This window comes from Paroedura picta, chromosome 18 (genome assembly GCF_049243985.1).
Source record: "Paroedura picta isolate Pp20150507F chromosome 18, Ppicta_v3.0, whole genome shotgun sequence".
Classification (NCBI taxonomy): domain Eukaryota; kingdom Metazoa; phylum Chordata; class Lepidosauria; order Squamata; family Gekkonidae; genus Paroedura; species Paroedura picta.
The window spans coordinates 14,332,543-14,344,891 of record NC_135386.1 but is presented as its reverse complement, the minus strand read 5'-3'; the positions used below and the strand labels follow the sequence as shown (position 1 = coordinate 14,344,891).

The 12,349-nt window shown below is 48.8% G+C and overlaps 1 protein-coding gene across 2 annotated transcripts in view; it reads left to right on the top strand.

The window, feature by feature from the left end:
* ALDH1A3 (aldehyde dehydrogenase 1 family member A3) overlaps positions 1-10,009 on the top strand; it is a 29,860-nt gene extending 19,851 nt beyond the window's left edge. For both annotated transcript variants that reach the window (XM_077317358.1, XM_077317359.1), the window contains exons 8-13: positions 2,160-2,262; positions 3,139-3,323; positions 4,559-4,723; positions 5,434-5,591; positions 6,899-6,973; positions 7,435-10,009. In XM_077317358.1, coding sequence (XP_077173473.1) covers positions 2,160-2,262; positions 3,139-3,323; positions 4,559-4,723; positions 5,434-5,591; positions 6,899-6,973; positions 7,435-7,507 — 759 coding nt within the window. In that variant the 3' untranslated portion in view covers positions 7,508-10,009. The remainder of the gene's footprint in view (positions 1-2,159; positions 2,263-3,138; positions 3,324-4,558; positions 4,724-5,433; positions 5,592-6,898; positions 6,974-7,434) is intronic.
* Positions 10,010-12,349: the final 2,340 nt, after the last annotated feature.

The following is a 12,349-nucleotide window of genomic DNA, read 5'->3' as shown; positions in this document are numbered from 1 at the left end:
GTGCGTCCTTCTTGGGAAATGCTGTAACTGTTTCATTTATACCCAGCCTTTCTCTCTCCTGTGGGGATTACATCTCTCTCCCCGCTTCTGCTTTATTTTCATTGCAACTTTGTGAGGTAGGAGAGCCTGAGATTGTGTGACTGGCCCAAGGATCATAGAATCATAGAATCATAGAGTTGGAAGGGGCCATACAGGCCATCTAGTCCAACACCCTGCACAACGCAGGAGCAGCCCTAAGCATCCTAAAGCATCCAAGAGATACCCAGTGAGCATCCATGACAGAGTGAGGATTTGAACCTGGGTCTCCCGCATCCTAGTCCAGCACTCTTAACTACTACACCAACCACCCTGGCTCGCTTTATGCAGACAAGCTGACCGTAGGGCACCCGTCAGTGAGGTTCTTTTAAAATCCATAATCTCTCAAGGAATAACTCCAGTGTAGACATGCGTCAATGAAGTGACTCTGTCTTAGTCAAGCGTTTTGGGGATGTACTGAGATAATGCTACCAGTTAGAATCATAGAGTTGGAAGGGACCTCTAGGGTCATCTAGTCCAACCCTCTGCCCATAGGCTATTCCAAACCAGTGTGCTATGCACTATGAGAACCATTAGACCAACGTGTTTTGGCCCATATAGGGCCTTCTTCAAAGGTCTGATTTTAACACACCCCAGTTCTTAACACATATGAAATATGTCCAGCAGCCAATAGAAGCTCCAAAGAAAGAGCTGTAAAGTATCAGAGTCACTTAATGAAAGACCATTTGCTCTCTTCCAAAAGCTGCCCAGAATTTTCAATGGGCTCTATGTCTGTTTTTAATTCCTAAAGTTGTTTATTTTTTAATTGTGCACAATGAAAGTAATATAATTTTAACAACGATACAGACATTCAACCTTTGAAGGTCCTAACTGTTACCAGTTGGGTTTTTCCGGTTCCAGTAGATGGAAGAATGCCAGATGGGCTACTTTGGTAACCCGAGTCACCCACGGTAACTTCCCATTCCGTCACCCAAAACCCCACTCAGTTCTACCATGCCCCCTTTTCCTCGTCTTCAGCAAACGCAGCTGTGTTCTCGGGTCTTTCTCCTGCTGTCTGCAGCTGATTTGTCCTCCTTGATGTTTCCTGTGTCTTTCCCCAGATAAATGCCTTATTTCGCCTGCGTTCTTTAAGGTGGTGACATGTTCTGCCTTTGCACATTGATGCTCGCAGGACGGCTGGCCAGGGGAAAGCTGGTCTTGATTGCAGCCCAGTCTCTGCAGCGCATGCTCTCAGCGGTCAAAGCCGACCTCTTTCCCGGACCCCCTGTCTGTCCTGATGGGAGCATTCTGGGTTTGCGCTCGAGGACTCCATATCCTCATTGGCGCATGGCCAGTTTATGTGTTGGAGCGTTTTCTACAGGCTTGATGAACAGCTTTGGCCCTTGAAGACCTCTCTTAAAGGCCAACAGCTTGTCTTAAGGGGGAAGAAAACCCTTTTGCATTTAAGGCTGCCATCTACAGGTTGTGCTCTGCATAATCTATTCATGTGGTGGTCAAAAGTCCTAGCTGACTTATACTGGTGGCTCTTCTACAGTTCTCATGAGCCCCACAGGTCATGTAAGGAGTTCTTAGTCTGACGAAGAGTGCTTGCACTCGAAAGCTCATGTCCTGAATAAATCTTCGTTGGTCTTAAAGGTGCTACTGGACTCTGATTCTATTGTGCTACTTCAGACCAACACGGCTACTCGTTTGAATGTTTCACTGATAGAAACAGAGCTTTTGATTAGGAGAAAGAGCTTTTGGCCTAGCAGGGGAGAGCCAATAATTTGTCCTTTCCCTTTTTTCTCCCTTCCACTCAGCTAAAGCTCATTTTGGGCCAGGGATTAATCTTTCCCCTTGGTGCCACCCAGATAGGAGCTGGGCTCAAAGTGTGCTGCCCCAGTCCAGATTGGATCCAGCCCCTTCCTTCCTCTTAACAAGGGACCCCAATCATGGACGGCTGTCCTGCCCTACTTAATGTATTTCTGGATAACACCGACCATGTACCCCATAAGGCTGTCGCAGACCTCTTTTTATGGGAAAAGCTGAGATTTTCCAGAACGAAAACGTCCCCCGTTGTCTGCGTTTCTCAGCCTGAAGGGGGTTTCATGCCTGCCAAATTTGTTTTAATCTTCCCTGTGCAGGTTGGGAAGCTGATCAAAGAAGCTGCTTCAAAAAGCAACCTGAAGAGGGTGACGCTGGAGCTGGGAGGGAAGAACCCCTGCATTGTCTGTGCAGATGCTGACTGTGAGTCTGTGGCGGCCCATGTCGTGGCAGAACTAGTAAACATTTCCCTGCAGGAGCACCAGATCTGGAAGGAGGCTTGCCAACCTACAGCTGCGGGCTGGAGATCTCCTGGAATCACATTTTATCTTCCCAGGCGCACATGCATGCTGCTGTGTGGGCTTTGCAACTGAGCCAGTAGCAGCTCTGTGGTGTGGTGTGAAAATTGTAGAGTCGGAAGGGACCTCCAGGGCTATCTTGTCCAACCCCCTGGAGAATGCAGGAAATTCACAATGGCCTGCCCACCCACAGGGACCCCCAATTCCATGCCCAGGTGATGCCCCACCCAAACCAGAATCCACGACCAGGGGTGGGGACTATGTGTTAGCAAACAGGACTTTAGTCAGAGGCGCATGCGCTCCCAAGACACAAACAAAAAGACACAAGACACATGTGCTCCCACAAAAACACAAGGACTCCGTAATGTGTATGCTAGCCCTAAGACTATGGCTAAGCAGGGTCCTGGTCTGTGACTTTTCCGCTGGCTGGCCTGCCCTGCACTTCCTCCCTTCGGGTTCCCCAATGCCATCCCACGTTCTTCCATGTCCCATCCCAGTGTGCTATCAATTTCATGTAGCACGCTACAATATGAAGAGAAGCCAGCATGCTCAATGGTTGGAGGTCCTAGCTGGGAGAGGACCAGGGAGCAGGTGACGTGAAAGGCTTCTACCCAGAGGCCTGTTGCCAACCAGAGCTGTCAATACGGACAATTATGAGTCCCTGTCGGGAAGCATTTACTACTGTGGGCCAAGGGTTACACTAGCAAGGAGTACACTAGCACCCCTACCACGGTGACCCCTGTTTCCTTGACTTTTGCCCTGTGTTCTGGCCATCTCCTAGTGGACTTAGCAGTCGACTGTGCCCACCAAGGGGTCTTCTTCAATCAAGGCCAGTGCTGCACAGCCGCTTCGCGGGTCTTTGTGGAAGAGCCCGTCTACTCTGAATTCGTCAAGCGCAGCGTGGAGTATGCCAAGAAACGGCTCGTGGGGGACCCGTTCGACGCCAAAACCGACCAAGGGCCGCAGGTACCAGCCCCCGCCAGAGCCAGCCCGCTGGCCCCTGTGTTATTTTGTTGCAACACACCGTCTTAGCCATTGTAACATCACCGGTCTCACATTTAGGGTTTCTGCATGACGTTTTCGGATGCCGTCCTAGGCAGAGATACACCGCTCTAAGTGGGTTGACCCCAGTGGACTTGGGAAGGCAAATCTCTGTGTAGGATGGCACCATTAAGCAGTTAGTGCTGTTCTCATTGTTTGCTAGAAGGCCCTGCAGTCTAGCAGCAGCTCTGTGCTTTCGGGGCGAGGTTCACATTGGGTCACATCCAGACGACACACACTGGTTGAAATGAACTACAGTGAGCAAGTTGTCAAATGCAGGACACTCCTCTGGCTTTGGTGCATCAGGGACTGTCTAACCAGGCTCTGAAATTGGTTAATTAACCCTTATGGCTTTGCAGGTGTCCTGGTTTAATCCTGGGTTCAGCGGCCTGTGCTCTGGCAGCAGAGAGAAGGAAATGAGGAACCAGCACATGCTGAGGGCAAACAAACGCCTGAGCAATTTTCTGGAAGTTAAATTCAGCTTTCACAAACTATTTGGAATAAAATATGCTGGAACGAGAACTGAGTTTGGGTTCAGGGGCACATTTAAGACCAACAGTTTTATCCAAGACTAGGGGCCAATCCTGTTGCATTCAGGAATACAAGGGGTGCTAGATTAGGGGTGTGTGTGGAAGAACTCTGCAATTGGCCTCCCCCTCCCCCCAGGACCTGGAAAGGTTGCAGGCTGCAGGGAACTCACCACCAGGGGCAGCTCTCATGCAGCAGGGATTGGCAGCCTCCGAGCCTCAGAGGGAAGTGGAAGGAGGAGGGGGTGGTCAGGGGTGGGGGATGGAAGGCAATTGGCTGGCTGCTGAACAGACAGGCAAGCTGGTTGGAGGAGGAGGCACTCAGGGACGGGACAGCCGTCCTGAGTGGGTGTTAAGCACTGAGTGGCACTTAAGCCATGAGAATTACTCATCCTCCAAGGCCTTAGCAGAAATATATTATGTGGAACAGATACAGGCTTGAGCCAGAGAGCAAAGGGGGACTGAGGTGTGCTTTAAAACACTTTGGGTGTAGAAGTACTCTCAGCAGAGACCAAAGATTGGCTTTTGCTCCTTGGCATATAGAATGTGGCTGAAACTGTAGACTTCTGCAAATAGAAGAGATCTGGTATCATAAATAGCTGCACTCCCCCCCCCCCCCTTGTATTGCAACAGATCGACCAAAAACAGTTCAATAAAATCCTGGAGCTGATCGAAAGTGGGAAGAAGGAAGGGGCCAAGCTGGAATGTGGGGGCTTGGCCATGGGCGACCGAGGCCTGTTCATCAAGCCCACCGTTTTTTCGGAGGTCACGGACAACATGCGCATTGCCAAAGAGGAGGTACGGCCCGACAGAAGTCTTCAGAACGGGGATCATAGATGTGCGGCTTCAAACAGAAGAAAGCTAAATTAGAAATCACTTTCATTGGAATGGAGCAGCCTGAGGCTGAGTTTGCCAGAGCTTGGGGGCTAAGCAGGGTTGACAGAGAGGCAGATTCTGTGGAGGTTCAAGGGGGTGGCAGGTAACAGTGGACGAGCGATAAGGTTGTGAGTGTCCTGCATTGTGCGGGGGGTTGGATGACCCAGGGAGGTTAGATGACCCAGGAGGTCCCTTCCAACTCTATGATTATTAATGCAAAAGTTAAGGACAGGCATGTCTGGGGCTGTTTCACTTCTGTGATTAAAGAACTTGTCTTTAAAAACAGATGGCTCGCTTAGCGAATGGAGAACAGGAAGCTCTGTGCGAAAATGGTTTTGTTTATTTTTAATACCCCTGGCATTTGCAAACTCCAAATAGTTGTGCTTTGATTGCTCAGCATTTGTGCCTCGTTAATTGCTCCCCTTTGTATTTTGACTCCGGCTAAATAAAAGCAAGCTGCTAAATGACCAGTTTTAGCAAATGCCTTTTCCTTAATCTAAGCAGCGGTGACTTTCACTTAGCACATGTTTCTAGTAGACCCATCGGCGTCTGGAGTAGGGTAACACACAAGCTAGAACAATCCACATGGAAGGCAGGTAGTTAATCCGTAGGCCTCCTTGTGCTATTGGCAGATTTTTGGACCAGTGCAACCCATAATGAAGTTTAAAAACCTCGAAGAAGTCATCCAGAGAGCCAACAGCTCGGAATATGGACTCACGGCCGCCGTGTTTACAAAGAACCTGGACAGGGCCCTGACGCTGGCTTCGGCGCTACAATCCGGGACAGTCTGGTAACGTTTCTTTTCGCTGCAGAAGTCTGACCAGTGCAGGCTGCCTGACCTTTGATCCAAACTTCCCACCACAGAGGTCTAAAGTAGCAAAAGGCTCCATTTCCCCTGCTATGTTAGCCTTGGATTGCTGGTATGTAAGAGAAGGTGATAACATTGGCCAGTGATGGATTGGCTGCCTGGTTTCCTGGAGAAATCCCAGGCAGGCTGTTTTCCATCAGCAGCCAAAGGTTCCCCTCCTTGTCCAGCAAGGACCCTTGAGCGGTGAGGGTGGTCCTTCTTGTGGCCAGCGGGATCCAAGCCCTGGTGGGCCAGCCTGCATTTGTCTTCCCACAGACTAGGCCGGACATCTCTGCTCGACCCAGGGCTGTTTGAGCAGCCTGCCTTTATAGCAGGGGTCTCCAACCCTTTTCAGCCTGGAGGCGCTTTTAGGATTCAGACGCAGCACAGTGGACTCAGACGCAGAAAGGTTGCCACAGCTTACCATTAGCAGTACAGTGATCCACTTCAAAAAGGTCTGCAAGTTCAATATGGGCAGGAGGATGCGGAGGTATAGAAGGCCAATGCAGTCTTGGGCTGCATCAACAGAGGCAGCGCATCAGAATCCTAAGATGTCAGAGTGCCACTATGTACTGCATGGGTCAGGCCCCAGCTGGAGGATTATGTGCAGTTCTGGAGGCCTCCCTTCAAAAAGGATGTGGACAAAATGGAGAGGGTTCAAAGGAGAGGGACGAGGAGGATCCGGGGCCTTGGGACCAAGCCCTGTGAGGAAAGGCGGAGGGACTTGGGAAGGTTCAGCCTGGAGAAGAGGAGGTGGAGAGGGAACAGGATGGCTCTCTTGAAGTATTTGAAAGGTTGTCACTTAGAGGAGGGCAGGGAAAGGGTCCCATTGGCAGCAGAGGAGAGGTCCCTCAGGAATGGGTTTAAGCTACATGGAGAACGGTATCGGCTAGATATCGGGGTGGGAGGGAAATTTCACAGCCAGCGTAGTTTAGCCGTGGGATCAGCTGCCTAAGGACGTGGTGAGCTCCCCCTCCCTGGCGGTCTGCTTTATTATTTACCGTAATCTGAGCTGGTCTCGCTTTGCTATATTCCCCCTTCTCAACCTTCCTGTCATGCATAGAAATTGGCCTGGTGGGTTTATATTGCCATGGGCCTTGCGGAGCGGGCTCTGCCTCACGAACGCTCATGCCGGAATCCATCTTGATCTTAAAAATGGCCACCTGTTTCCTCTCTTCCCAACCGGCTTTTTCCTCTTAATCTGAACGTTTCCCCTCTTTCTCTCTCCTTCTCCCTCTTGCCTCCCCCAGGGTGAACTGCTACACCGCCCTTTACGCACAAGCTCCCTTCGGCGGCTTCAAAATGTCCGGAAATGGCAGAGAACTGTAAGTTGCGCTTTCATTCAATAAGGTGGACAGATGAGCTCTTAGCTTACCCTTGACTCCGACTCCAGGCACCCATGACCGCTTTGAAAAGGGCTTCCGAAACCCTTTCTGGCTCGGTGGACCAGGGCATGTTTGAAGCAGATGGGTTTGCTGTTTTGTACCCTGCTTTCTGCCAGTGCCCTCCGCCTCTGACCCACGAGACCTTGAAGGCAGGGGCTCTGGTGCTGGCAGGGGCTCATGGTCATTGTAGTCCATGGACCTCTGGAAAGACACAGTTTGCTACTTGTAGGGCAAGGGTGGCCAATCTGGAGACAGACCAGGAACGACTTAACTGCAGAAAAGGGCTGACCGCACTATTCTAATCGACTTGCCCTCTTGCTGCCCCTTGCAGGGTGGCGTTCAGCCGTTCAGTCTGCATCAGCAGTCACTTTACCCACCACCGTTCCCTCTTTCTCTTGCAGCGGTGAATACGCTCTGGCAGAATACACGGAAGTGAAAACAGTGACGATAAAAGTATCTCAGAAGACTCACTGAACAAGAGAACACCAGGAGACCGAAAATCTGACACTCTGAATGTTAATATATGGACTGGGGAGGGGCGTGGGGAGAAACGTGCTAAAATTCACAGAGAGAGCAAAAGTAAACTCTTTGAATAAAACTAGAGGGGAGGGGGGGGAACCAAATCGACAATCTGCTTTATCTTTTCAGGACCTCGTTTTAGAATTGTCTGTTTTGTCAATTAGGCTTTCTCGAATTTTATACCTACCCAAACGATGGTCTTACACTAAATGCACGTGGACCAGTAACTTAAGCCTGTAACTAGATCAACGTGCATGGGCCACGGTCCAAAATCCAGATTTTGCTGCAGCCACAGGTCGGTCGCCCCCTGACCCTGAAGGCCATGCAATACCCCCCTGCCCTCAATCTTGCGCCCCCTTTCCTGGCCCTTTTGAGATCTGTCTTCCATTTGAAAGCCCCAATACACCAAGCACTTTGTCCAAACCCTCTCTCTTTCCCACATTTAGTGTCGGTGGCCTTACTGAGCAGTCAAGGCCACAATTCCTGGCTATTTTGCACCTTCTTCCGAGGCAAGCCCAGCATTTCCCAGGGGTTGACCTCCTTCAGCTTGCCTGCTCTCCCTCCACCAGGCCTCATGACTGACCTACGAGAGTCCCAATGCACTTCAGGGTCCCGGCCCACCGTGGGGTAACCACTCGGCTGTTTTTTTGAATGAAATAAATATTCCCTGCTCAAAGGAGACCCTTCCTCTCCCCGCCCCCCACTGCAAAACCTGTGTACTGTACATAACTTTTTAAATGTAAATGTTCTATTTTTTTGTGGCCCATTTTAGCAAAGGAGCTCTGCTCCTCAGTTTTACAGTGGCCGGACATTGTGCGCTGTTTCTTAAAAAATGTCGAATGAAGCGTGAAGGGAGGCGATGCACCAGTTAGTGTGCTTGCACAGGGGCTCTTGCATAGGTTTTGTCCATTTTAGCAGAGCATGTGCAGAATGCTTTGCTGTGCATTGTGCTCAATGAGGAGAGAGCCAGCTTGCCAAGCCAGGCAAGGAGAGCTTGCCTGCTTATTTTAAATCGACAGAATCCTAATGCTGTGGTTTTCGATATGGGGGCAGGTGTGTGGGGTTTCCCCCTTGCTCGCCTGTCTTCTGCAGGGCAGGTTTCCATGTCTCCAGCAGCTGGGGGGAGGGGGGGCTTTTGGTTTTTAAGTGTCCAGCTGAACAGTCTAACAGTCGGAAGAAGCAGGAAAGTGTCCAGTAGCACCTTGGTGCAGCCAGCATAGTTTGCTGGTAAGAGCGGCGGCCTCTAATCTGGAGAGCCAGGTTTGATTCCCCACTCTCCCTCTGCATGCGGTCATCTGGTTGACCTTGGGCTAGTCACAGCCCTGATAATTCTGTTCTCACCAATTTTTGCCACCCACACAGCACCTTTGCTGGAACCTTTCCCAGAACTTTGTGGCACAGCAGGCTTGGGGAAGATCAGGCAAAAGCCCGGAAGACCCAAAGGAGCTACCCAAAATCCACCTCCCACCCACACAGAACCCGGGTCAGATAACCCAGATGGAAAAGATCACAGTCTGGGATGCTTCATCTTCATCGGTGGCTGCCTTTCTAAGATCAATTCCTCCTTTTCCACCCAGTTCTGTCCGGCTTGCCTTCAGACAGAAGGGGAAACTGTGGTTTATTTGAAACTCTGGTTAGTCTGTGGGACTGGATCTGCCCCCTTGGTGGTCACTCCAGTCCTGCCTTACCTTGACCAATGCAGATTTTGATGCTTTAACTCTAACTGAGCTACTTAGCAGTTTATCATCATGGCATCATAGAGCTGGAATCCTAGAGTTGGAAGGGGACAGACAGGCCATCTAGCCCAACCCCCTGCTCAATGCTAGATCAGCCTCAAGCACATAATGTTGTGGAAGCACATGCAAACTGTGCTGAAGAATGAGTAGAGCATTAACGTTTATACCTCGAGAGCAACTCTACTTAAGACTTCCAGCCGTAATTCTGGAGCCTGATTCGGCGCCCTAATTAACCCTGGTTAAGTGGAATAGTCCAAATTTGGGCTTTTAGGCCAAACACGGTTTAACCACGGTTTTCAGCTCTGTCTGAATCCATCACCCTGTAACTGCTTCATGTAACAGAGGCTAACTTTTTTTTGTATACACTGAATTTTTCTACATTTTTATATTCAAATAGCATAGGCACTAATTGTAAAGTAAAAACCCTGTAGAGCTTTTATATTCTGTTGCATGTTAGCAGGCCTTTTTTAAAAAATGAAATATTACTTTAAAATTGTTGAAATTTATGAATATAAATATATTTATGAATTAGAATGCAATTAATCTATTTTTTATCACGGGCGGGGTGTGGAAATGTTATACTTTTTTGCTATGTTTTTACAAAAGGCATACTGTTGTAATGTTAGTGCCTTGATTCTTAAGACTCCCATTTTTGTGGTATGGCCCTTTGGTACTGTGCAGGAGACTTTGGGATATTAAACTGATGCCTTTTCAAAATGCATATGGAGCTATCTGTGTCAGACTCTTTGGCCATGATCCTAAGGGCGATTTGTAGGGAGTAAGCCCCATTCAGAGGAGACATACTCAGGAGCACTCCCTTGTATCAAGGCAAGAATTGCCTATTCATCATCCTTCACTTTCCTTTGGCTCAGGGGTAGAGTATCTGCTTGGCATGCAGAGAGTTGCTGGTTTGATCCTGGGAAATAGGTGATGTAAAGCAGGGGTAGTCAACTGTGGTCCTCCAGTTGGCAGGGGATCATGGGAATTGTAGTCCGTGGATATCTGGAGGACCACAGGTTGACTACCCCTGATGTAAAAGACCCCTGCCAAAAACCCTGGAGAGCTACTGCCAGTCTTAAGATGACACATAATTACTGACCCAAAATCTGATAATGTATTCATTTGGCTGTCTAGAATCAAGGTCTTTCCGTTGAACATGACCTACTAGCTGGTCTTTCTTGGGGGAGATGCCTGGGATGGAACCTGTGACTTCCTGCCTGTTTTCTTATGGACTCTTAAAAGGTTTTCCAGGTTTCCAGAAACATCTTTCATGGGTAAATGTAAAAGAGGGAATTAGGTTAAAAGTGCCCTGTCTTGCCCTGTCTCTTCCAAGGGTGAATCCTCCATGCAATTGGCTAGAACAGAATTAGCAGGTTCACAGGGTGGAAGAGTCCTGATTTTCAAAGCCTGCAGGGGTGGAGGGAGTGAAATCATGTTGGGATGCAGCAGAGACAGAGATTAAGGAATGAAAGACTAAAAAAAGGTGCTGTGGCAGTCTCAGAAGAAAGTAAAGAAAAAGACAGAGAGGGCAGTGTGTTTTGCAGGCATCCTGTAGAACTCTTATTGCTGGGGGAATAATTTTTGACAGGACAGGAGACCAAGGATAAAAAAATTAGGCCCCGAGGTAAGTGAACACAAATCTTCTTTTGCAAATGGGTGCGAACCTACAGGAATCTCATTTCCTGGGTGGGTTGTGGTGTTGGCTCTGAAGAGGGAAGATTGCTGAGAAAGGACTCAGGGATCCTGCCTTTTTTCCTTTCACTTAGAAAGGACTCCAACTCCCAGTTCTGTGCACATTGTTTTACTTTATAACGTATTTTATATGTGAGTATCTGTGTAGTCGACCTTTCTAACTGAGACTCAAAAGGGATGACAGCGTCAATGTCAATGTAAGAATGCAGGGGTAATCAACCTGTGGTCCTCCAGCGCTCCAGAGCTCCATGGACTACAATTCCCATGAGCCCCTGCCTGCGAACGCAGGCAGGGGCTCATGGGAATTGTAGTCCATGGACTTCTGGAGGACCCCAGCTTGACTACCCCTGTAAGAATGCACACAAGACATCCAATAATGCAATAAGATGCAGCAGTTTGAAGCAGCAAAAATAAATTCCTTGTGGTATGTCAAACACTGCAGAAAATATTATTACAAAGGTAGACAGGAAGTAAGATCAGGAAAATACATACCGGAACAGTTCAGTCCTGTCCATTTAATAAAAGCACTTTCCATTATCCTGTAGCCCCATCACCTTTATTAAAACACCCTCTTGAAACTTTTTTAGGGCAGAAGGACAAAAGTGTGGAAACTTTCCTGACTTCCTCAGAAAGGCACAAATGGGAACAACAGAAAATACATGCTTATGTGCAGTTGTTGGTCTTGCACCTTTGTCAGGTGGTTGTAGCTTCAAGTTTCTGTAACTGGAAGAAGACTCCTAAAGGCCCTTTCTGCAGGCACAGGTTGATTTAGATTATCATGGACCGGAAACAGGTATGCTGTTAATTTGCATCCTGTACCTGCACTCTGCACATCTTCTTACTCTGATTTCCCCCCTTCAAATATCAGAGTATAACTCTGCATACTAATGAGAAAAACTGAATTGGTGAGGTTGGTTTCATTGGTTGGTTTCAAGCAGGGGCCTTTTGAAGTGGTAAGGAGGGATTCTTAAAGCTGCTTTCAGCTCCAGGTTTCCATTTTAGTGGAAGGTTTTCCTGCCTTCATCTTGTCTAAGCTGCTGCACCGAATAAGCATTTATTGTTTTTATAAGCCCCCTCCCTTAATTAGTCTTAGAATCAGGGTTCAGCGCTAGTGTCAGAATGAAAGACGAGCCTCTCTTGTTTAGAGCCCCCCCTTCCTCCTCTAAACATGTGCACCCTCGGGTGGGGTGGGGTTGGGGGGTCGGGAGGTTTGTGGGGCTTCCAGGTGCCCCTTGACCATAAATCCGTCCTGAAAAAGGCATCATGATTGGTTGCGATCAGCGCAACCGACCCTGCAGGAAATCCCCGCATGACGCTGAACCGGTTTCCCCAAACCCAAGGCAGAAAATAATCCTCAACCCCGTTTCCG